Consider the following 25,359-nt stretch of genomic DNA (forward strand, 5'->3'; position numbering starts at 1 on the left):
GCAGCACAACGACCCACCACTTCTGGTTTGGTGGTTTCAGTTTTCATTGAAATCCTCCCCCTAACAAAGTGTTCAGCAGTGAAGACCCGTTCATAACAACCAGCAAAATGTTCTTTTTGTATTATTCTCACTGCTAAAAACTCGAGCCTTATTTCCAGTTTGGTGTGACTCGTTTCCCACCATAGGATGTTTTTTTGGTTTTTGTCTGACACCAGATCCCTGTTGCCCAGGTACACTCACATACAATGATCCGACTCTTCCCTAGCAAATGGGTGTCCAGAGGCTCTGGCTGTAATACACACTTTCCAAACTTCCAACCATTCTCAGGATTTTTCTGATGTTTTAACATCTTTGTGTTTTAGCATCCTGTTTAAAGGATAACCATAAAAACTCTGTGTAATCATCCTGTATTGGCTGCAGCATCATGAAACAGAGATTATCACTACCCAATGCTTCCAGCACTCCTCTCCTGACATGTGTAAGATTGTTTAACCATGATTTGGACTTGTGTCCCCTCTTGCAGGCTGCAGGATCTCTGGTTGGAGCAAGGAGGGTTGAGAGGCTTGCAAGCAGAATAATATCACATAACTGCCAAGATAGGACACTAAACCCCTTTCCACTTCCCTCACTCATCACATCTGACAATACAATAATTTTGCCTAAGAGCTAGAAACCATTTTCAACTAATATTATTTGTTATCTGCAGCAATAGCATTATCCTAATATCCAGAGAGTCAGGCAGCTGCCTCGTACAAGGCATTGCATTCCCATAATGTGTTTTCTGCTCCAAACCTTCGTCTCAGTTTTATATGAAACAAAAAATAGACGAGAATTACATCAAGCAGAAGAAGCTGCAGGCTCTGAGCACCAGTTTTCCAGGCTTGGGTGGGCTCAGCTTCTTTTTCTCCTCGTTACTTGACCACATCTGCAGGTAGTGAAGGCCCCACCCAGTCACACCTTATAGTAAGCAAATCTAAATTGTCCTGCCCCAGTTTGCTTAAATTACACACAAAAATGCTTTAGCAATGTGGAAATGCCCACCTCCGCTGGTTCTTTGCTGCTGAGAAACTCGGTTTCCATGTTTTTGAAGGAAATCTGTTTGCTCTGACATCGTTTGGTGTTGGATGTGACTGACACAGTTGTTTTCAGAAACAGGTGGGTTAGAAAAAATAGTTTATTTGCTTTGATTCGCGAATGCTCTTAGAGCTTGTGAGAACTTTTGTCATTGCTGCTCCTGCTTTCGACAGAGCTGAGACAAAGTGTTATTTTTGTACCTTGGAGTGTGGATTATTTATAGAGACAGCCTGGGTTCTGCCAGCACACCGTGATTGCACTGGGTGAGTGAAATAAGGAGTGACATTCAGAGATGCTGCCTCCTGATAATAATACGAAGCACTCAGATGAAAATATTACTTATCAGCACTCATGACGGAAACACAGGTTTATAAATTGCTACAGCTTCACTGAGTTTACTGAGAACCTACCAGGGCAAGAGGATAATTTATAACAATAATAATAATAAAGTGGTATTTGTTCAACAGAGAAGAGAGGTGAGTCCTCGTGCTTAAAATGACTGCAGCAGTAGCATTTTTTTTTTTTTAGCCACACATAGTTCTGCAAAAGCCAAAGCATTTACAAGGTTGTTTCTCTGAGAGAGAGCAAGCAACTCCTCCTCCTCTCTCCTACCATCAAAGCACCTGGGAACTCTGCCAGGGGAATGCTAACATGTCTCAGTTCTCGCTTTGAGGCAGTTTTTGTGGTGTCAGATGTAACGGTGAAGAAATGGTCAGAGCACGTGGAGGAGCCTGCAGCAGTGAGCTGGCTGGGCACGGGCAGTGCCAGGCAACACCCCTGCTGCCAAGAAAACCCCACCCACGGCTGTGCCGTGCCTCTGGATCGCTCTGCTCTCACCCTGATTACCCATTACCTTCACTAATCCTTCTCTAATGCATAATTGCTCCGTGTTCTTGTACTTGACGGAAATTCTGGATTAGTTTGATTAACACCACTTTGCAGTTACTGAGGTATGCTCAGGAGCTTTAAAGCTTACACTGCATTGCAAAAACCCAGAGTCATTTGTTCACTTCCAGGAGGTTCCTGGTCTGCAGATTCTGCCCTGTGCCCACCAGACATTATCTTAGCCCAGCCCTTCCCCCTTTCAGTTTAAAGTTAATCCCTGCAACCAAACTGTGATGGTACATCTGTTCACGTCCATAAGAAACCTCCTGAACACAGTGAGTTTTAATGACGTGGCAACAGTCACTGTTCTGCTCCACTGGCTGCCTGTACAGGCCACTGCCCTGGGAAAAAGAGGAATGATCTGTGCCTGACTGCAGCCACTCCACCAGGGACCGACGTGTTCCTCGGTGCTGCAACACCCACTTCAACCGTTCAGCTGCTTCAAGCGTGAGTCCAGCCAGTGTAAAGATAATTTTGACATCAGCCCTTTAAAACACTTGCTTGGGAATACACGTTGTTGTTACTAAATGCTTCCTGGCAGGTGGTTGGGGTTGACCTGTCCCTTCACCTCCCTCTCGCTCCGAGTCCTCCAAAGCAGCAGGAGAGTTTCCACCCTCTGCTGCGGGAATGCACCTACAAGGGGCTGGTGCATCCACCACCAGCCACTCAAAACTGAGTGACACGGGAAGCTCCACTGAATTACTGGATACACCACAATAAATGGCATGCTCGGGTCTTTCAGCCCGAGCAGGAAACTGGTTCCTGCATGAATAACACGGGGACAAGCTGGTGCCCAGGGGGGGTGCCAGGGGTGCCAGGGGTACCAGCTCTTCCTGTCTTCTGTGACAGAATCACAGAGTCACAGGAGGGGATGGGTTGAGGGGATCTTAAAGCTCATCTGGTTCCACCCCCTGCCATGGGCAGGGACACCTTCTGCTAGAACAGGTTGCTCCAACCTGGCCTTGGACACTTCCAGGGATCCAGGGGCAGCCACAGCTTCTCTGGGCAACCTGTGCCAGGGCCTCCCCACCCTCACAGGGAAGAATTCCTTCCTAATATCCCATCTAACCCATCTATTCCTTCCTAATATCCCATCCCCCTGGCAGTTTGAAGCCATTCCCTCTGTCCTGTCCCTCTATCCCTTGTCCCCATTCCCTCTCCAGCTCTGCTGGAGCCCCTTTAGGCCCTGGAAGGGGCTCTAAGATCTCCTTGGAGCCTTCTCTTCTCCAGGAGACACCCCCCCCAGCTCTCCCAGCCTGTCCCAGAGCAGAGGGGCTGTGCCATCAGGTCACAGCCTGGACCTGCTGGGTTTGCTGCCTGGTGTCAGAGGGTGCTGTCGCTCACATTAATTGTTAATTGCTCAGCTCACACACCGGCTCTGGGGAGATAAGCAGGGAGGAAGAATATTTCCATCTCCTGCTTCTACTAATTTTTACACGTAGACGCTGATAAGTCTTTTGTCCCAGTGACATCTTGTGTGGGGAAAAAAAAAAAAAGGAACAGCTTAGCCAGCCCATGTACTAATCAGCACATATTTGTCATGTAAATTGATACAAGAATTCATTTTCCCCTTTTGCTGTCTCCCCTTTTGTGTTTCTCCGCTCCTGAACACCCAGAGTGCAGAGCTCATTTCCGATTCTGATACAGCTGTCTGCAGGGGAATTATTTCCGTCTCGTTTTTAGGCTTTAGTCATTTTCATACGCACAAGCCACTCTTTCATTCATATATATACATATATATAATAATTTATATGATGTGGTTTGCAGCTTGAGATTTCTATTAAACCTTTTTGCCAGGACGAGGCTGGATGGGGTTTTGAGCCACGTGCTCCAGTGGAAGGTGTCCCTGCCCCAGGCAGCAGGGGTGGAATGAGATAAGCTCTGAGGTCCCTTCCAGCCCAAGCCCTTCCATGATTCTACGTTTGATCACTTATTTCACTGATTTGCTTCTTTAGCACCTTCTTTCTGGCTTGGCTCAGGTTTTGTTGGTTTGGTTGGGTTTTTTTTCCCTGTTCCTTTTTCCTTCATTCTGGGGGAAAAGAAACCTTCTGTACAGCAAAATAAGTAACTCCAAATTTATTGGGACTTTTTTTTATTTTTTTTTTTTTTCAAAATCAGTGCGGACTCCAGACTATTGCACACGTAGACCGGAGGGCACCATCCATGGGCCGCTTTAGCGGCACAGCCACAGCGAGCAGGAAACCTTTTTTTTTTCCCTTTCCAAAACGTTTCTTATATTAACTGGGGTTCCGTTTTCTTCCAGGAGGACGCAATCCCGCGGTGTCCAAGGCTGGGCACTGTCACACTGGGCACTGTCACTCCTGCCCTTCTCCGTCATGGCGGCGGCGGCACCGCTCCGGTGACGTCACTGTCGTGCGCCGCCGAGTGACGTCACCGGACGCGCCGGGCGGGGGCGTTGCCATGGAGGCGGCGGATGAGTGGCTGCTGCAGTCGCTGCGCCTGTGAGGGACCCCCCGGGACCCCGCACCCCCTCCGGCAACTCCCCGGCACCCCCGGCATCCCCCCGGGACCCCGCACCCCCCCCGGCACCCCCAGCATCCTCCCGGCATCCCCCCGCCCCGCCGGCCTCACACCCGCCCTCTCCCCGCAGGTACCGCGACCTGCACACCTTCGAGCTCCAGGCGCCCACCCGCGTCATCGAATGGGCCCGCGGGAGCCGTGAGTGCGGACCGGGAGGGGGGCTGTGCCGGGCTCAGCCTGGGCTGGAGCTCCGGGGGTCCGTGGGCTGGGCCGTAGCTCGGGTGTGTCTCGGGGAGGGAGGGAGGGAGGGCGGGCCGGACAGGGCTCAGTCCCCGCTGTGTCCCTGACCCGCCGTGCCCACCCCCAAGGTGTCTGTGTGGCCGGGTACGGACAGTCCGGTGGGAACGAGATCCTGCAGCTGATCCCACCGCCGGCGCTGCAGGCGAAGGAGGCGCAGGTGGGTGTGCGGCCAGGGGGCACCAGACCTCTCTGCCCTCCTGGTGTCCTCAGGGACCAGGGCTTGGTGGCCTTCACTGCTCCCCGTTGCTCTGACAGGGGCATGGCCAGGGGCTGAGAGTGTGTCTCGTGTCTCTGCCTTTTCTCGTGGTAACCGAGCCCGGGTTGTGCACCACTGTGTGTGAAGAAGTGGCTTTGCCTCTGCCTTCTAGGGCCTGTGTCCAGAGAGAGACTTCAAGGTGGAGTGTGGTGGATTTTCGAAGCACCCGGTGTACAGCCTGAAACATGTGCCAGACACCAGGTATGGCCTCCAGGTCCTTCCAGGGAGTACTGGAGGTGGAAGGGGAGTTATCCACTGAGACCTGCTTCCCTGCCTAGCTGGTCAGGGCTGCCAACCCCGAGAGCAGCCTGAATCTGGGTAGGGAATACCCAGTTTCCCTAGTTAGTTTCCCTAATATCCAACCCGAACCTCCCCTGGCACAGCTGGAGGCCGTTCCCTCTCCTCCTGTCCCTTGTTCCCTGGGAGCAGAGCCCAACCCCTCCCCGGCTCCCCCCTCCTGTCAGGGACTTGCAGAGCCAGAAGGTCCCCCCTGAGCCTCCTTTTCTCCAGGCTGAGCCCCCCCAGCTCCCTCAGCCTCTCCTCATCATATCCCCATAAAATATCCTCATAAAGGCCCTTTGCCTGGGGCTGTGTTTGCCTGGGCTGTGTGGAGCACCCTGCACAAGATTATGGTCCTTCCAGCCCCTGCTCTGCTCCAAGCAGAGGCAAAGCTCCTGCTCACAGGAGGAGCAGACCAGTTTGTCTTGTCTGGGGTAAACGGGACTGTTCTCTGCTCCTGAGGAGGTTTGTGAGACCCTTCCTGTTTCCTCAGCTTGCTGGTGACAAGTGGCCCCCCTGACAGCTCCCTCCAGGTCTGGCAGGTGTCAGCAGAGGACTCTGGTAAGGGGACGTGTTTCTGAGCTCACGGGGTTTCTCAGTGTAGTCGTTGCATCAAACATCTCCAGCTCCCCCTTCACAGCTTGCCATGCATTTTGTTCTGCTTATTGTCAGTCCATGCTGGATGTGTGGGAAAGAGGGAATTTATCCTGGAGAGGGGGTCAGGCATGATAAGATTTCTTATTGGTGTAGTAGGTCACTTTTAGCTGTGTGAGGCGTCATTGTGAAACAGCTTAATCTGCTGGGTTGCTTGGCTCCCCATGTGTCCTGCAGCTGTTTCTGTCTCTTCCTGGCAGATGTTATTAAATCTGTGAGCACCATAGCCACAGAAAATGCCACAGGGCAGCCCTGGGCGAAAATTGCCACCGTTTCGGCCAGAGCCCCCTGGGTCCTTCATGGCTCAACGCTGGACAGCGTCCAAATCACAGAGCTGGAGCTGAGGAAAAATGTCTACACAGCAGGTATTCGAAGCAAGCCTAATGTCTGATTGTTTGGAGCTGGGAGGGTTGGGCAAAGCAAGCTCGAGTAGCACCTGTTCCACTGAGCAGGTGCCTTCAGGTGTGTGCCAGAGGGTTCCATGGGCAGGGGCACCTTCTGCTAGAACAGGTTGCTCCAAGCCCTGTCCAACTTGCAGGGATGGGGCAGCCACAGCTTCTCTGGCCAACCTGTACCAGGGCTTCCCCACCCTCACAGCCAAAAATTCCTTCCCAATATCCCATCTCTCCCTGCCCTCTGGCACTGGGAAGCCATTCCCCTTGTCCTGTCCCTCCATCCCTTGTCCCCAGTCCCTCTCCAGCTCTCCTGGAGCCCTTTTAGGCCCTGGGAGGGGCTCTCAGCTCTCCCTGGAGCCTTCTCTTCTCCAGGGGAACCCCCCCAGCTCTCCCAGCCTGGCTCCAGAGCAGAGGGGCTCCAGCCCTTGGAGCACCCCCTTGGCCTGCTCTGGCCTCCAGCAGCTCCCCTGTGCTGCTGTGGGCTGTGAGCTGTGCCTGCTGAGCGTACACCCTGCTGGCTGCCCCGGGCAGGGCTGCAGCGCGGCCCTGCAGTGGCGCTGAGCCCCGGCTGTGTCTGCAGGCTCTCTGTGCCGGGAGGAGCTGGCGGGGCTGGCGTTCCTGGACGGCAGCACGGCGCTGCTGTGCTGTGTGCGGGGCCGGCTCTGCGTGGCCGACGTGCGGCAGCCGCAGGGAGCCCTGACGGCCCTGCCCGCGCCCGCCGCGCCCGCCGGGGACCGCTGGTGCCTGGGCACCCCCTGTGCCGCCCAGGGCTCGGGGACGGGCACCCAGCCCGTGGCTCGCCTCTCGAGCAGGGGCCTCCTCACCCTGACGGACCTCAGGAAAGCCTCCGAGCCCTTGGCCTCGGCCACGGCCAGAGTCCCCTCTCCCGGCTCGGGCGCCGAGTTCCTGTGCGTGTCCTGGGCTCCCGCTCTGCAAGGCTGCCTTGCCGTTTCAGGTAGGTGCTTTGGGCAGGCATCTCCTTTTCTGGGGGCTTTTTTGATTTGTGTTTTTGTCAGGGCCCAGTTCACCTCACCTAAAACCCCCCAGTGATGGGGTGGCTGTTCAGAGCTGCCCCTGGAGCCAGCAGAGATCCAGCTGATCGTGCTCTGCAGCTGCCTCTCCCCAGCAACTCCAGAAGGGGTCTGGATGGGTTCTGGGAGGTGCCTGCTGCCTTCTCGGGTGATCAAAGTCCCCAGACCCACCACAGGCACTGCCCTGACATTGCCCACGACAGCCTGGCTGCAGGGGCAGCAGGGCTGCCTCTTGGCCAGAGCCTTCACATTCACACTGGTCACTCCACAAGCTTTTGGGATCTGACCCAGGCTCTGTTTACCTGAGCTGTGCTCCTCGGAGGCATGGCTGCTCTGCTCTCACAGCCCAGTCTGGGCTGTGTGTCCTTGTTCCTGCTGGGAGGTGAGCCTGAGCCCAGCCGGACCGGAGCAAAGCAGTTAATCCCTGCGCTCTCTGACTCCCTCTTTATCCCAGGTTTTGATGGGACTGTGCACGTATATGACACGCAGAGCTGGGACAGCTCTGGCAGGGAAGCAGAGCCGGTCTTTGTTCACAAAGGCCACGTGCTGGGCGGCAGTGGGGACCCTGCCCTGGTCACTGTGCACACGTGGCACCCGCAGAAACCCCGCACTGTGCTGTCTGCGGCGAGCGACGGTTCCCTGCACGTCTGGGACTGGGTGCAGCCCTGAGGGAAGCGTGGGTAGACGGTGCTGTGGTGAGGTGGGGTGTGTTTCCTGCCTCTGCTCTAGCTGCGTGGGCTGTGGGGTGTCTGTCTGCCTGCAGATACTGTTTGGAGACTGTCGTAGGGAGCAGAAACAACTGTAAAGGTTCTATTTTACCAATAGTAAAAATTGTGGTTGTGTTACTTGTTCTCCTGCGTACCAGCCTTCAGATGAGAGCTGTGCTTGTGGTTCTGGCTAGGGCCTGGAGGGACAGGACAAGGGGGAATGGCTTCAAACTGCCAGTGAGTGGGGTTAGATGGGATATTGGGAAGAAATTCTTCCCTGGGAGGGTGGGGAGGCCCTGGCACAGGTTGCCCAGAGAAGCTGTGGCTGCCCTTGGATCCCTGGCAGTGTCCAAGGCCAGGTTGGACGGGGCTTGGAGAAGCCTGGGATACAGTGGAAGGTGTCCCTGCCCGTGGCAGGGGGTGGAACGAGATGAGCTTTAAGATCCCTTCCAACCTAAACCATTCTGGGATTTGATTAAAAAACCAGGAGTTTGAGGAAACAGGCTGTTCTGTGGGATATTTCCCCGCTGTTTTCCAGGCCCAGAGCACCGAGGGGAGGCTGCACTCCCCGAGGGGTGTTGGCACTTGTCACGTGCATGTATCACGAGCAGCAGCCTCCACTCAGGAAGTTGCAGTGTGACCACAGAGCCTGCTTGCAGCCTGCCAGAGCAACAGGAACAACCTTTCTAGCCCCAGCCTGCTCCAAGCTCTACCCTCCCCCTCTGCACCCTGAGAGCACCTGGCCTAAGACAGGCTTTGGTGTCCTTTGGCTCTCTTCCCACCAACTGCAAGTTTAGGTTTGATGGAGCTGATGTGATTTCCGGGCCTGAGGAAGCAGGCAATGACTCCTGCAACACCCTGTTACCAAGGTGTTACCTGGGGAGAAAAAATCTGCCTGCAAAAGGCTCCCTGCTGCTCTGGGTGGTGTCAGCTGGGACAAGGGGGGCTGAAAGCAGGTGAGGTGCAGTGAGGGCTGTACTTCAGGAGCACCTGGGGAAACCTTACACTGGGAATGTGCTGTACTGACCTGTGCCATGGCAACAGCTGTGTGCCTGAGGCTGGAGCCTGCCCCATCCTCCTCCCAGCACAGGCCATGTCAGCGCTTCCACTCCAGTCCCAGAACTTCCCCTGGCAGCATGTGAAACGGGGGCAGAGTGTCCTGCCCGAGGCCAGGGGGTTGATGCTTTGTCACCTACTGAAGCCATGGGGCTGTGCCACCAGCAGCAGCAAAGGGAAAAGCCTGTTTGAGCCCTGGAGAAGCTGGGCACTCCTGCAGGTAGGACTGAGCCTCCTTTCCACCCCTGAGGGTCCACAGCAAAACCAGTCCAGCTGAGCCAGAGTCAGACTGGGGGGAATGGGTTCTGACCAGGGCCTCCTGGCTCTCCATCTGCTCTTGAGTCAGTTCCTTCCTGCTGTGGCAGAGCTGAGCCTGCCCTTCCCCTGCAGCAAGACCTCTGGGCTCCTGAGTTTAGGAGGTGGCATTTCTGCCCCGCGATGGGGACCTGCAGCAGCCCCAGAACCCAGCAACCCCAGGCAGACTGTGGGTACACAGACATGAGGTTTCCAGAGTGGGATCCTGGAGCTTGGTGGGTTTTCCTCAAGCACCCCTGGAGCAGTTGGTTTGGCAAACAAAAGGTGCAGAGCTCGGCTGCTGTGGCTCTTCCTTCCTGGGGAAGACACCCACAGGGTGAAGGTCTGGCCGTGGAGGAGGTGGGCTCTGAGGAGAAGACCACTGGAGCCTTCCCAGCACCCGAGGTGCTTCCTCACTGCCTCTTTTGCCAGATGTGGTGGAGCTGCTGATCCCTCCCAGACCATGGTGATGCAGGTAGCTCAGCAAGGACAGGGAAGCAAATTTGCTTGGTTTTCAAAAGAAATGGGGCTTAAGCAACAGCACGGTTTGTTCCCATCTAAACTTCCTTTTTTTCTCCCAAAATAACTTAAGCCTTCTTGTCCAGCTTGAACCAGATTCAACAGGAGACTGGAGTCCAAACTATGAAGTACTCAGAGCTGCTGTGGGAAGGGATTACGCACAGAGGAGGGACCTCCCTGTAAACGTGACCCTGCAAATCGCAGTGGGCAGTAGGGACCTTGCTCCCAGGAATGCACCACGTGGAGCCCCCAGCAGCCCGTGGGGGGTCAGAGTCCAGCTGTGTGACTGGAGACCTTGGCTTTGCTGGAGCCAGGTTTGTCCTTGGTGGGGAAGGCTGGGACAGCTCCTGCCTCCAGCAAAAACACGGGCGCCCCGAGATGGACCAACTTAAGGACGGTCTGTCTGTCCCCACAGCATCAGCGTGGTGAGGGGAGCTTTAAGGTCGTTCTCAACCCAAACCATTCCATGACTGTGGGACTTTCTGCCTGTGCCAGCTCCCCTGTCCTGAGCCAACAGAAGTGTTCAGGCTGGGACTATTTTATCATTTTTTCTTTTTTTTTTTTTTTCTGAGTTTAATAAACTAGAATAATTTATTCGACAGAACACAGAAACATCACAGACAGGGTGAAGAAACCAAAGCAGCCAGTATCAATGATCAGTACAAAGGAACCACTTTACAAAAAGAAGTACCACGCTGCCCCTCAGCTTTACCCAAAAATAACGGGGGGGGGGGGCTCAGCTCAGCACCCCACAGACTGGGAGGGGGGGATGGAGCTACCCCCCAGAATGCTCTCAGATGACAACGCTGATTGCAACAGCACAATAAATACTGGGAATGGCCTCTCAGGGGGTGGTGGGAGACCTGAGACCCTGGGGGGGGGAGGTCCAGACACCACCACCCCACGAGGCACAAGAATCTGTTGAAATACTGATTAGGGTGGCAAACACCCTGCTCCCCTTCTCCCCTACCCCAGATGGGTGCTGGACCCCATGCAGGGAGAGGAAAACATCAACCAGGGGGGCTTTGCAGCTCGGGAGGAGCAAAGCATCCCTGGTGTCACCCTGCTGGGGACAAGGCTGTTTCACCACGACCCTGCCGTGGCTGCGAAGAGGCATTTGAGACCCAGCCCTGGCAGCTCCACTGTAGAAAGGGACTCAGCTGGGAGGACCCCTGTGCTCGGCCACTTCGGGGGCTCGGGGGAAGAGCAGGGGGTGCTGCCCACCCGCTTGGTTTGGAGCAGCTGGGGCAGGGGCCATAGTCAAAGCCAGGCTCGTGCATCCCAGGGAGGGATCACATGCAGCAGGGCCGGACAGGGGGCACTGGCCGTGGGGGAGAGGAGGGGACACCGAGGTGCACAGGTGCCCTTTCCCATGAGAAGGCTGCCCAAAAAAGACACCCTCCCCTGTTCTGCTGCAACCCCCCTCCCCATAGCAAACTGGTGTTGAGATTGGGCTTATATAAAACACATAAAAGAGGCAGCTCATAGGAAAGGGCTCTGGGATGGGAAGTGGCAAGGGGCTGGACGGGGACGGGGTCAGAGCGAGCCCCCCTGCCTCCAGCACCCCCCAGCTGTGCCCTGCACGGGAAACAGCAGCTCTGGCAGCTGGATGACGAGTGACAACACGGCACAGCTGGACGGTTATAGGTCCTGTGGCCATCGAGCGATCCGTAGGCTCCCGGTACAGGTAGAAAACAAAATTAATTAATTAATTATAGAAAAGAGAAGCAGCCTAATGTAGGGGTGTCCCTGCGGCGGGGCGGCGAGCGGGGGGGAGCTCGCTTATCTGTCGTTGAGCTGCGGGGAGTTTGTCCGCTCCTCCTCGTCCTCCTTGTCGTCCTTCATGCCTTTGAGCCGCTGGCGGGCGAAGTCCTCGAACACAATGTCGTCGTCACTGGCGGGGACACGGGGACAGGGTGTGACAGGGGAAGGTGGGGTGCAGGGGAGCCCCCCTCCCACACTGCACAGCTCAGCCTGCACCCCCACGGTGTTCCAGCAGCCCGGGGGGCTCCTGAGCCCCCCCGTCCTTCAGCAAACAGCCGTAGTTCTCAAAGCTCTGTTAATTGTTGGGCAATGCACCCAAAAAAAGCCCCCAAGCCCCCCAGGGAAGGATGCAGGGCCCCAGAGCGGCAGGTGCAGCATCACCAGGGCCATCGGCAGCGTTTGCCCCACTCCGGAGGGACCACGGCCCTGCAGGGAGGAGCTGGGTGGGTGAGGCACCCCAGAACCTCCCAAACACACCACCAGCCCCAGGGGACACCATGGGGACAATCCCCTCCCATCCCAACACACGACCCCGGCGGGCTCTTACTGCGGTTTCTCCTGTTTTTTGGAAAGCCATGCAGGGAAGGGCGAGGGAGGAGAGAAGAGAGAGGGGGATGGCGTGTGTCATGCATTACAGGCGACGTGCAGGGGGGTTAGTCACACGTGCTGATGCCATGGCACAGCGGGCATTAGCGGGTTAGGGGGTGCCATGCAACCACTGCCAACATCCCGCATTCCCACACGGAATGTGGGAACGGGGGGGGTGGGGGTATTTTAGTCTCTTACTTTGTATCGAGCTCTATCAGATTTGTATCTATGGGCGCTTCGTTCTCTGGAACTGAACAGAGGGATGGCACAGTCATGGGGTGGTCACCGCCATCCCACACACCCCCCTAGGGTCATCACCACTGTCACACTGGGTGGGTGCAACCCCCCCAGGGTTTGGCTGCACCAGGGTGATGGGGGCACCCCTATGGTTGTAACCCTGGGACCCAGTGAACAGGTCACCACAGGCTCAACAGGAGCCAAAAATCGCCCTCCACGCACCCTCAGTGGCCCCCTGTGCCCCCACCTGCCCCCCAGGGACGCTGCCCCCGTCCCCCAGGGCACTCACTGTCCCGGTGTGCCGGCTCCTCCCGGGGTTTGGGATGCATCAGCGTGAAGGGCAGCTCCACCGCCACGTCGCTGCAAGAGATGCCGGGGTAAAGCAGGGGCCTGCCTGCACTCTGCAGGCAGGGTGGGACAGATCTGGGCGTGGGGGGCAAGGGCAGAACAGCACCCGCCGTTTCAGCCGCTGCAGAGCCCACAAAGCTGCTAAAACCCCATGTTATCCCCCACAGAGCTGCTCGGCAGCTCTCGTGCCTCTTGGCTGAGCTTGACCCTGGGGGGGATCAGCACAGCCCCCCCGGGATGTAGGGGGGCACGAGGAGGGAGAGCAGCATGGCAGAAATCTGCCTTTTAGCAGCTTAAAGGATCCAAATCCCTGGGGTTTAGGCTGTGGCTGGCAGTGCCATGGGAATAGCAGGAGGTGCACCAAGTTTCCCAGTGCTCAGCAGGCACAGGGGTGGCAGGGTGGGACAGCCCAAGCTGCTCCAGGGACAGGGACAGGGCTCAGACAGAAAAGTGTCCCCTTGGGAGGGTGAGCAGGCCCCGTGGTCTCTGCAGGACCCCATGGTCGGGGAGCAACGTGAAGATGGAGACCTGGAAAGCTCCAGAGACTCTCCTCCCCACATCCAGAGATGCTCAGCCCCAAGGAGCCACCTCCATGCTCTGGTGACAGTCCCCAGCAGCACCCACTGCCTCTCTCTCTGGTTTGGGGAGGGGGATGCAGGGTCCAAACACTGCCAGCATCCCCAGCCCCACCACCCCGACCCACCTCTGCCAGGCTTTGGCTTTGGGTGAGACAGTGTCCCCAGCACAGTGGCACCCCAAGGACAAGCATGGGGCCAGGGTGGCAGCACCCTGAGGGGCTGGGGGTGCCACTGGGGGGCTGCAGCAGGGACTGTGGGGTGTTGAGGGGAGTGGGGCGTTACCTGGAGGCGAGGTCTCCCAGCAGGCTGGCGTGGGTCAAAGGAGACAACACATTAGTCACCATCCCCCCAAGGACACACAGCCTCCCCCACCTTTTGTCCCCCCGTGTGCTGCTGAGTCCCAAGGGAGCTCTAAGGGGTGATGGGCCCCACCTGCAGCACAGACCAGCCCCAAGGAGAGCAAGAGAAGAGAGCAGGTGTGGCACTCACCCTCCTCGTGACACCACCAGCTTCACCTTCACCTTGTAGGAGACGATGATGCCCAGGATCTCCTTGTTGGCTCCATCTCTTAACCTGGAGGAAGGGGAAGGTGGGCATCAGCGAGGGAACAGCGATGGGGACCCTGTCATCCTGAAGGTCCCCCCCACAGGGTCTCCTCCACCCCAAGCATCACCCCTGGAACAGGGGCTGGATGCCCACCAGGGCCGGGTCCTGCCCCCGTGCTGCCAGGGGGACAGGAGCCCTGGGGGGTGGAGGGGCTCACAGCGTGCTGGAGGCCAGGTTGGTGTCCTCGTGCTTGAGCTTCCCATCCAGCGCCAGGCCCCGCTTCTCCCGGTTGTTGGCGAGGAAGGGGGTCAGGGTGTAGACTTTGCAGAAGGTCGAGCTCGGGGCCACCATATCGCTGGAGATGACAGCCACCATCAGCCAGAGCCCCAGCTGCCCACAGCCCCCACAGATCACCCTGGACACCTCCATCCCAGCTTGGTTAACTTCTCCACACATTTCCATCCCTGCCCCAGCCTGGTGAACATCTCCTTCCTGGGGGATGCAGAGGGTGATGTCCCCAGGATGCCACCAGAAGGAAGGTCTCCATCTCCCTGTTCCTCCCATCAGTTCCTGCTTGCTGAGTGCAACGTCCCACCGGGGCTGCACTGGGACGGGAGATCTCCAAGGCTCCCCCAAGGGCCCCCTGAGGTCTCCGGGGCCCCTCATGTCCCCAAGGAGCCGTCACTCACTCAGCGTCCTCCACAGCCACCGGGCACTTGTACTGGGCAGTGTTGAAGAGGCAGATGTCGGCGTACTGGCGCACTGGGGCGAGACAGAGAGATGGGGGTCGGCACAGGGATGGGGACAGGGACACCACTGGTGTGGGGGGGGGATTGGCCCCGCTCCTCACCTGAGATCTTGATCTTCTTCACGGTCTTGTTGGTGTTGTTGGTGACGTGGACGTTGACGCTGATGGGCTCTCCGTGGTAGTAGATCTGCAGGGCAGCAGAGCAGGGGGAAGGTGAGGTCCCCAGGGTCGCCCCACCAGCGTCCCCTCCGCGGTCCTCGCCCACCTCTTTATCCAGGGAGGCCTCGAGGTGCAGCGGTTTGTCTGACATGAGGAACTGCCGGGTGGTCTCTGCCATGGGCTGGGGGCCGGGCCGCTCCGGCGCATACTGGACCTTCCGGATCACCAGGCGCACCGAGTTCCTGCAGGACACAGCCAGAGGAGAACCCAGGCGCTCGCAGACCACCCTTACTTGGCCCATTTTGGGTGAAATCCCTCTTTTCTTCTGGTCTGCTGTGTCAGAAGGGTGCTGTGGAAGGCCTCAGATGGGTGCCCACCAGGGCTGCACAGGGATAGCCCCATGGCCGGGCCAGGCTGCCCACAGCAACCACTGGGCTCCTTGCACAGTGTCTCCATCCCAGCCCCAGGATCATCTCTGACCCGGCACTACCCTGGAGAGTGGGTGCATCCTGGAGGACACCTCCACCCCAGCCCCATCCCTCCCCAAGGTGGGTAACAAAGCAGGGTGCCCCTTTCCTGCTGCCAGCACCCCAGGGATGCCGCTCCCATCCGGGCTGGACAGATCCTCTCCACTCACCTCTTGTGGATCTTCTCCTCCAGGTTCTCAGCACAGAACGCTTTGACCTCGTAGTCCACCCCACAGGCCTGGAAACCAGGAAGGGGGGAGAAGGAGGCAAGGAAACTCCTTTGCACCTCCCCAAGAGGTGACCCCAGCAGCAGCCACCCACCACAGCCCGGTGGCACGGGAACCTGGGGGACCTTACCTTCCCCGTGTCCTCCGGGCCCGGCTGCAGCGTGACGGAGCAAGGCAGGTTGGGGGGGATCTGGAGGGGAAAGAGGGGTGAGGAGCTTTTGGGGGGCTGCTGGAAGGCAGGAAATGTCCCCGGGGCAGGGGTCACGGTCCCCTCCAGCCCCAGGGGCGCTGCCCCCCACCTCGAAGGTGAAGGGGTAGGCGTGCTCGCCCAGCTTCTTGATGAGCCGCTCCTGCAGCCGCGTCAGGGGCTTCTTCTCCTCGGGCACGGGCGGGAAGGCCTGGGAGTTGGCCACGAACAGGTCCTTGCGGAAGGTCAGCCCCAGCACGTCCAGGTCCTCGCGGCCATAGCGGAAGGCGCAGGTCAGCGTCACGAACACTGCCAGGGCGACAAGGGCAGGGTGGTGCCAGGGGGGCACCACGGGGAGATCCGTGGGGGCTCGTGCCGGTCCCGCCGGCGCCGGGAAGCAGTGGGGGCCTGAGGACGTGCCGTGGTGGGGACATGGGGATGCAGCAGCCACCTGTGCCTTGGGGTGCCCACCACAGCACTCCCGTCCTCAACAGGACAGAGCACCCTCCGTGGGGACACGGGGCTGGGAGATGTCACCCAAGAGCCCAGAGATGCCAGTGCCTGGGTAGGACTACGTGAGGACACCAGCCACCCCCTGTGGCAGCACCACCTCTGTGGCCCCAGCAATCCCGAGGGGAGCTGTTACCTTTTCTCTCCTTCAGGTATTCGGGATCCACAAGCACCACTCCGTCTGCAAGGGAACAGCCGGGTCAGAGATACATTACCAGGACACGGGGACACACTGGCAGGGCCAGGGAATACCATGGCAGGGTTAGGGCAGGGTCAGGGGACACTGCTGGGAGGGGACACACACACTGCCAGGGTCAGGGGACACTGCTGGGAGGGGACACACACACTGCCAGGGTCAGGGGACACACTGGTAGGGTTAGGGGGGGATGTATAGGCAAGGTTTGGGGGAACACCAGCATGGTTAAGGGGGGACTTGCCCCTCCTTTACACAGAGAGGCATCACCTCCAAGCTGCCAGCTGGGGCTGGGGAGGGACATGCTGGCAGCAGGGGGACAGTTGGCACCCACCACACCCAGGGCACATGCAAAGCTACAGGGGGACATGAATATTATCCCAAACCAGCTGTTTTCTGCTCCCCAGAATCCTTCCTCCCAGACAGGCTCAGCCCACCCCAGCATGTGTGTCTCCCCCCAGCTGAGCCCCCCCTTCCTGCCCCCACATACCCACGGGGTCCACCACGTCGATGTGATCCACAAAATCCCTCTTCCCCAGGTAGACAGTGAGCTGTGGGGGGAACAGGGGGTCAGGGGTGTCCAGAGCAGCCCCCCAGGGTCTCCCCATGTAGTCAACCACCCACTGAGGTCCGTGTTTCCCATGATCCCCATGTGTCACCCTGTCCCTTTGGCACCCAAAAGCCAACCCCCCCCATCCCAGGCAAAGCCTGGAATCCCTCCAGCTGTCCCGGAGCTGGAGAAGCTTTGTATCTGGGGACACCTGGGTGGTACCCTAGGGGCTTGTCCCCCCGTGAGACAGAGATGAGCCCCCAGGTGCCACCCTCCCACCTTTCTCCTGATGGGGAAACTGAGGCACGGGGCAGGCAGCTGCCAGGCTGGTGCTGTCAGCCCCTGCTGCCAGACCCAAAACCCCACAAGCAGGGTTGCCTGCACCCCAGCACCTCAAAACCCATCTGCTCAACCTCGACCTGGGACAAGCCCCCCCCGCCCCATTGTGCCTCAGTCTCCCTTCCCGCTGCCACAGCAGGGCAGCTTTGGGGTGCAGGGACCTGTCCCCACTCCCAGCCATGCCTGTGCCCCCATGGCTGCCCTGCCGTGTGCCCCTTACCTTCCCGTTGGGACTGGCTTTCTTAAACACCCTGCAAAACAGCAAAGGGGGGTTAGTGCTGGAGGGGGCACCCTCATCCTCCATCCTATGGGAACAGCCCCCAGACACCCCCCAGATTCCCTCTGCAAGATCCCACAGAGACACGGGAGAAGGACGTGGGTCCAACATGTCACCGGCGGGAATGCTGGAGCATTCCCAGCCTGCCTGCTGCAGGCAGGGAGCGGGCAGGGGCAGGCAGGGCTCCCTCGCCCGGCGCTGCTGGATTTCAGAGCCTGCCCTGGCACGAAGCCACCCATAATGGGTTCTCCTCGGATAATCCCTCCTCGCCTTTAAATTCCATTAAAACCATCCGGGAAGATTAGCAGTGGTGGTTCAGGCTGGAAAAAACAATTTCCCAGGGCAGCTGCTGGGCTCTGCCAAAATGCCCGGGGCTGCTCCGGGGTGACGGGCCCTCGGCCATCCCGCTGCCCGCAGCCGGCCCAGAGGGTGCCACTCCAGGGTGTCCACCTGGCAATGGGCTGGGATGCACCAGGAGATGTGTGGGCACGCCCCTCATCCCCATATTCCTGAAATCCTGTGTCCCTGCTTCCCTGCCTCTCCACATCCCAGCATCCCCATATCCCTGCGTATGTGTGTCCCTGCATTCCCGCATCCCTGTATCCCCATGTCCCCACATCCCACCCCCTCGAGAGCTGTGGAGCCCAGCATGGCCTGGCCAAGCTCTGCCCAGGAAGGAGGATCCAGCCCAGATAAGTGAGTATGTGGTTTTGGGTCCCCCAGGCCCCTTATTCCCTCACCCCCAGACCAGCCTCAGGAACACTCTGCCAGGCACATAAAACATTGGGACACCCTGCTGGCTGAGCCAAGCCACTGGGAATGTCAGGAACATCCCACCGGCCCTTCCCAGGCGGCTTTTCCTTGCAGAGTGGTGGGGGTTGACTTTTCCCAGCCGAGATGGGACAGCACTTCCACGGTGGGATGTTTGTCATGAGGGTTTACGGGCACCGCGGTGAGGGCGGGACCCTGCGCCAGTGCAAGGAAAGATGGAATTCATGGGAATGCTGCTCCAGTTAAAAAACTGGGGGGATAAAGGGCCCAACTTGCCACAGAAGGGCATCAGCACCCCATAACTGGGTTTGAAGGCCTTGGGAGATCAGAGCACCCAGTCTCCAGAGGCAGGGATGGAGGGGCGATGGATGCATCCTCCTGAGAGCCCAGAGCAACCCGCAGCGGGGTTTTCCTGGGCCATTAATGAGGCGGTACAGAAAAGCAGGATGGGGAACAACCCCGCACTTCCCCAGCAGCCCAGACACAGGGGAGACCCCAGAGAGCATCCAGCACACCGGATCCCAACCCAAGCTGTGCCGGGAAGCCCTGGAAAAGGCGTCCAAGGCTGGAGGCTCAGCGGGTGTGCCTTCCAGCCCCCCCGGGACGGGGCGATGCTCCTTCCCAGCCCTCGGGACACCGATGGAGCCACTAATGAATCCGGTGAGAGCAGATCGATGGCGGGCACTGCGGGAAGCTGAGCCTCACCACCCCGCCTGGCACTGCCCCACGCCGGGCAGGAACCTGAGACCTGCACAGCCCCACACTGGGGACGCGGGAGCCACACACAGCCCCACACTGCAGGTGCAGGAGCCACACACAGCCCCACACTGGGGGTGCAGGAGCCACACACAGCCCCACACTGGGGACACAGGAGCCACACACAGCCCCACACTGGGGACGCAGGAGCCACACACAGCCCCACACTGGGGGTGCAGGAGCCACACACAGCCCAAGGCCTGCACAGCCCCACACCGTGGGCACAAGAGCCCCACACAGCCCCACATTGGGGATGCAGAAGCCCCATATTATGGGTGCAGAAGCTTCACAGAATTCAAGACCAACACAGCCCCACACTGGGGGTACGGGATGCCCACACAGCTCCCTATTACGGGTGCAGGAGCCCCACAGAGCCTGAGCCCCACGCTGTGGGTGCAGCAGCCCTGCCTGGCCCCACCCCGTGGGTGCAGGAGCTCAGATCTCCCCAGATTCACATCCCAGCAGCCAGGTGTCTCCAGAAGCACCCGTGAGAGAAGGGAAGGGGCATGTGGGGACACGGTGGCCTCTTGCTGCCAGGGGGGTGACCCTCGCCCGCCACCGGATCCGGAGGGAGGGAAGGAGGAAGCGTGAAGCCATCCCTCCCCCTCCAGCCCTTCCTGGTGTCGAAACACTGGAGACACGAGGCAGGAAGTGGCGGCCGCCGCTGCCCATCAGGGACTTGGGGCCCCACGCCATGGGCTGGCAGGCCCCATGCCCCCCGAGACCCTGGCACGCTGCCGCACAGCCAGATTCCACTCTCCTGCCCTCTCCCTGCCATGGATCCCATCCCTTAATGAGCTCGTTAGGCACCCGGCCAGGGCTAACGATGGCTTTATTAGGTGGCCAATAATTGAGTGGGGTCCACTGGATCTCGGTTGGGAAGATTTATGAGGGTTTGATTCCCCTGGGCACTGGAGCGGGGTCTGATGGCAACGCCATCAATTGCCTTTGAACCCAGGGCGGAGGAGTCGGGGTTTTCACCGGCTCTCACGCTAACGAGGCTGGCGGGCGGCTCTAATTAGCCAGAGCCACGTTAGAAGGGACCTCCAGGGATAAGGAGCCGCCAGCAACCACATCACACGCTCCGGCACAGCCCCGCGGTGGCGGCCGGTGGCTCCGTGCCAGCCACGCCGGGATGAGCCCGGAGCACCACGCCAGCCCATCCCAAAGCTAAAGCATCCCACAGGCCCAGTCCTGCATCCTGCATCCCCGCTGCATCCATCCCTGCCGGCTGCATCCATCCATCTATCCCCTGCCAGGCTCAGCAGCAGCATCCCCCACCCAGGTCGGAGCTCCACCGACTTCCTTGGCAAGGAAACGCCTTGGCTGTGGGATCCGGGATGTGTCTGGATCCTGCTGTTATTACCAGAGTTTGCTCTCTAAACAACATCCAGGAAGCAGGAGTCTCCTGTCCTGGGCCACCTTCCAGGGCTTCTTATCTTCCCAGTGGAGATCCCTGTCCTGCTCCCAGATCTTATGGCTTCATCTGGGGGAACGAATGGGATGGCAGAGGGACTGGGCTGCCCCGGCACACTGGAATGCTGCAGAGGGGCTGGATGGGACCATGGGGTGCCAGGAAGGGTGCGAGGGGTGCCTGGTGCCAACCAAGGTGGGCTCTGCTGCACCAGGACCACCACAGAGCTTCCCAGCCACCGGGAAACCACCCTCGAGCCACTGGCCAGGAAGCCCAGCGTCCAGGCATCCCACGTGGGGCAGTGGCAGCCCTGGCTGGGTGCTGGGTGGGAAGAGCCAGGAAGGATGATCAATGGTGCCAACAGCCACCAGCTCTGCTGTTTCCTCCATGGAGCTGCTTCCTCCAGCTCTTCCCACTGCAGGGCTCGGTGGCTCCCAGGAAAAGTGGGGTGCACAGAAGGAATCAGCAGAAATGGGCTTTTGGCGTGTCAGATGGTAAATCAGCTCCTGCAGCTCGACCTCCCGACCAATCCAAGTGGATTTGGGGTTGGAGATCCAAACTGGAGACGAAGGAGGATTTGTCAGCCTAATTCTTCCCCTCCCCAGCTCCCTCTGTACGCGCTGCGTAGGCAGGGAGAAGATCAGCTCCTGCCCCTCCTGCTGGCATGCCTGCCGATGGGAATGCCGATGGGAATGCCGCTCAGCGCCTTCCCCCGGCACCCGAAAACATCTGTGGGCCGAGCCAGCTCATCCCAGGGATTGCACCCAGGGGTGGGGGGAACCCAAGGGGGGCTCCAGCCCCCTGATCTGGAGGACTACTTGCCCGCTCCGGGGGTGCAACCTGCCGGCCCTCAAGGATTCGGGATGCTGAGCCATGGGGAAGCAGATGGTATTGGCCATGCCTGGGGTACCAACACGCAGGCAGCCCGTCCAGCAGGGACAGCCCCTCCCCAAAATGCTGGAGGGATTCAACAGGAACCCACAAATCCCATCCTGCCACCCCAAAACACTGCAGTGTTTCTGGAAGGTTCTGCCCCGGCAGGGCCAGACCCCCCCATCCTTCCCTCCTGCCGTGGGCACGGCGAGGGCAGCGGTGGCACCGCAGCCCCCAGGCCCCGCTGCCCAGGGGACACGGGGTGAGCAAGGGGAGGGCAGCGGTGCTGAGGGGTGAGCAGAAGCACCCTGAAATCCCTGGTCCTCCCCGATTAATGGCCTAGGGGACAGAAAGGGACTGGGGTGAGGAACGGGAGCATCAACCCCTCGGCCACAGCGGGGCCAACAGCCAGACCCAGCCGGGGAGGGGGCGTCAGAGCCGCAGGGGCCGGCAGGGGTCAGCGGGCTCTCCCCGAAATCCCGACAGCCCCTTCCCGGGATGGGCAGCCCGGCGGGTCCCTGCCACGCTCTGCCCCTGGAGCCCGGGGGGGTCCCCAAAGGACGGCGGGGGGGTCCCCAAAGCACGGCATCCCCACGGCAGCGTTCCCGTGGGACGGAGCTGTCGCACGTCGTGTCCCCGCGCTCCAGGGCTGGCACGTGCCACAAGCGGGGGGTGACACCAGCACCTGGGTCCCCCGGGGGTCACCGGGGTGAGACCCCCCCCATTCCCCCCCCCCGCGATCCCTCCGGGCTCCGCATCTGACGGGGAGGGAGCAGCGACGCCCCCGAGCACCCCCCGAACCCCCGGCGGGGCGGGGACCGGACCCCCGAACACCCCCCGCCATCGCCGGGTCCCCGCGGCCCCCCGGGGGCACCGCACGCGGGTGGGGGGGGGACCCGGGGCAGCCCCCGCGGGCCCCGGGCAGCGCCCGTCCCACCCACCCCGCCGCGCCCGGGGCCGCCCCCGGGAGGTCCCGCTCCGTGCCGGTCCCGGTGCTCACTCACCGGGTGCCTTTGTCTCCCATGGCCCCGCCGATCCTGCGGGCTCAGCCGGGCAGCGCCGGCCGGGCTTGGAAAATTACTGGCTGTGCGGCGGCGGCGGGAGCGGCGCGGGGCGGGCGCGGGGCCCGGTGCGGCCCGGTGCGGCCCTGCTCGGGCCCGCTCGGAACCGCTCGGGCCGCCTCGGCAACGCTCGGAACCGCTCGGCTCGGGCCGGGAGGCCGGCGCTCGTGCCGGTTCGGAGGCGCTCGGAACCGCTCGTGCCGGTTCGGAAGGGCTCGGGGCCGCTCGGAGACGCTCGGGGCCGCTCGGAGGCGCTCGGCAGGGCTCGGCCCGTCCCGGTTCCGGTGCGGGCGCTGCCGCCGCCGCCGCCTCCGCCCGCCCCCGAGCGGCGGCCCCGGGCGGGGGGGGCACGGACGGGGAGGGGGGAGAGGGCGGGGAACGGCGGCGGGGGGGGCTGCGCGGGGACACAGAGACGCAGAGACACACACACGGATACACAGACACACGGACACGCACACACGGGCACACACACACGGACACAGACACAGGGACACACACACGGGCACACAGACAGACACAGGGACACACACACGGGCACACAGACAGACACAGGGACACACACACGGGCACACAGACACAGGGACACACACACGGGCACACAGACAGACACAGGGACTCACACACACGGGCGCACACACACAAACACACGGATACGCGCACACACACAGAGGGACACACACATGGACACACACACAGGGGGACACAGACGCACACACGGACACACAGACCCAGGGATACAGACGCAGGGATGCAAACAGACACGGGGACACACAGGCGCGCGCACACACGGGGACACACACAGGGACACACACACACACGGACACACAGACACAGGCGCACACACACACGGACACACAGACACAAACACATGGACACACACAGAGACACAGAGACACAGACACGGACACACACACACACACACAGGGACACACACACATACACACGGACACACAGGGACACACAGCGACACACACACGCATAGGGACACACACATAGACGCGGACACACACACACAGCGACACACACACACACATAGGGACACACAGACATACAGACAGACACCACAGACACACACAGAGACACAGACACACATACACACATATGGCTGTGAACAGATGCGTGTGCACAGATGCAGTTGGACACAGACACGTGTGTGAACAAAGACATGCGTGTGAACACGGGAGAACACACAGAGACATGTCTGTGAACACAGATGTGTGTGAGCACAGTGTGTGAACACACGGACACCGGTGTGAACAGACACGGGCACGGAGACAGACACAGGTATGAACATACAGAGACACGTGTAAACAGAGACGGTGTGTGCACAGACACACACATGGGCAGACACCCGTGCTGAAAAGCACACACAAACACACGTGTGCACAGACAGGCACAGATGTGTAAACACACCCCCCCCAATGTGCACACACACATGTACACCCCCCATGTGCACACACACACACATGTACAAACCCCTGTGTGCACACACACACACACGTACACACCTCCATGTGCACACGCACACACGCGCACGCACACACACACGTGCACACCCCCCACGTGTGTACACACTCACACCCACCCCCCCAAGTGCACACACACGTGTGTACACACAGACACACGTGTTACACACCCTCTCATTTGCATATCCCTGCCCCGCCCCCGTTCCGCCCCTCCTCCAATGGGATCCCGCCCTCCCCGCAGGCAGCCCCGCCCCTCCCTCCTCATTGGTTGCCTGCCCTTCCCGCCCGCCCCCTGCCGCAGAGCAGCCCAAGGGGAGCGGCCCCCCGGGTGATCCCGGTGGCACCTCCAGGCGACCCCGGTGGCACCTCCAGACCCCCGCTGGAGAACCCCCTCCCACCCCTGGGACCGAGGGACGTCACCTGGGGACGCCCAGGTGGGGCGTCCAGGGCACACCTGCACCCCCCAGGGGACACCTGCACCCCACCTTAGGGACACCCGGGAAGCGGGGACAGGGTGGTGACACAGCCAGGACGCGAAGGCAGGCCCGAGGCGGGTGAGGGTCAGGAGGGGGGGCCGTGATACCCCACGTGAGTCCGGGAAGGCGAAGGGATGTCACGGAGTCATCAGTGGCAAGAGGCTGGAGCGGGGCAGCTCCTGGCAGGGAGCCCCAGGCCCTGTTCTGGGACTAGTTGGGAAGATTAAAGGATTTAATCCCGGGATTTGAACCGCGGCTGGGAGCAGGGCGGGTGGAGGGGGCGCTTGGTAGTTTGGGCAGTTTTTCATTCCAGTTTTGGCATCTTGGGCAGCGCCAGCGCGTGCCAGCACCAAACCCTCCGGGGACTTCTTCTCCAGCATCAAATTCCATGGCCCAGGATAACTGTCACATTGGGCTGGGATGAAAGCGCCGCATTGATCCCGGATAATAAATTGCTCCTTAGCAGGATGGCAGGAATGAAAACCACAGCCCTGATGCGAGGATGACGGGCAGACTGGGGTGTCTCCTGCCGTGCAGGGATGGCTGCTGGAGCCAGAGGAGCAGCCCAGGGCTGGATCCTGCCCCAGTCCCAGCCCAGGCACAGAGGGGTCCCACACAGGCCCCATCCTGCATCCCAGCCCGGGACTCCACTGCAGTCCCAGCCCAAGCTGGATCCTGCCCAGGCCCAGCTCCTGGCCAGGCATGGGGAGTCCCCAGCTGGCAGATGGGGGTGGAAAGAGCATCCCAGTGGATTGGAGCATCCTGGGATTCTGGAACATTCCAGGAGGGAACAGGGCGTGGAGGGGTGGGGGGACCGGAGCAGCCGGGGGGCTGGAGCACCCAGGGTGGGGATCAGTGAATCCTGGGGCATTGGAGCATTCCACAGGACTGGA

The 25,359-nt window shown here is 60.0% G+C and overlaps 2 protein-coding genes across 3 annotated transcripts; one reads left to right on the plus strand and one right to left on the minus strand.

Annotated features, from left to right (window-relative positions):
* Positions 1 to 4,354: 4,354 nt before the first annotated feature.
* WDR73 (WD repeat domain 73) lies at positions 4,355 to 8,197 on the plus strand. Of its 2 annotated transcripts, XM_032679192.1 has the most exons (8): positions 4,355 to 4,421; positions 4,571 to 4,638; positions 4,809 to 4,897; positions 5,109 to 5,197; positions 5,769 to 5,836; positions 6,130 to 6,294; positions 6,905 to 7,279; positions 7,810 to 8,197. In XM_032679192.1, exons 1-8 carry the CDS (start codon positions 4,381 to 4,383, stop codon positions 8,022 to 8,024), a joined length of 1,110 nt encoding a protein of 369 aa, XP_032535083.1. In that variant the 5' UTR covers positions 4,355 to 4,380; the 3' UTR covers positions 8,025 to 8,197. The 2 variants fall into 2 exon arrangements, with proteins under 2 accessions (XP_032535083.1, XP_032535084.1); XM_032679193.1 differs by lacking the exon at positions 4,809 to 4,897.
* A 2,271-nt stretch (positions 8,198 to 10,468) lies between these two features.
* On the minus strand, positions 10,469 to 22,640 carry ARRB1 (arrestin beta 1). Its single transcript, XM_032680034.1, has 17 exons — positions 22,468 to 22,640; positions 17,593 to 17,623; positions 16,974 to 17,034; positions 16,427 to 16,471; positions 15,893 to 16,089; positions 15,724 to 15,783; positions 15,537 to 15,604; positions 15,006 to 15,141; positions 14,843 to 14,927; positions 14,682 to 14,754; positions 14,210 to 14,347; positions 13,936 to 14,019; positions 13,729 to 13,752; positions 12,810 to 12,880; positions 12,482 to 12,533; positions 11,718 to 11,825; positions 10,469 to 11,612 (listed from the first exon to the last, which is right to left on the minus strand). Exons 1-17 carry the CDS (start codon positions 22,485 to 22,487, stop codon positions 11,573 to 11,575), a joined length of 1,293 nt encoding a protein of 430 aa, XP_032535925.1. The 5' UTR covers positions 22,488 to 22,640; the 3' UTR covers positions 10,469 to 11,572.
* Positions 22,641 to 25,359: the final 2,719 nt, after the last annotated feature.

The sequence above is a fragment of the Chiroxiphia lanceolata genome, chromosome 2 (assembly GCF_009829145.1).
Source record: "Chiroxiphia lanceolata isolate bChiLan1 chromosome 2, bChiLan1.pri, whole genome shotgun sequence".
In the NCBI taxonomy this organism is placed as follows: domain Eukaryota; kingdom Metazoa; phylum Chordata; class Aves; order Passeriformes; family Pipridae; genus Chiroxiphia; species Chiroxiphia lanceolata.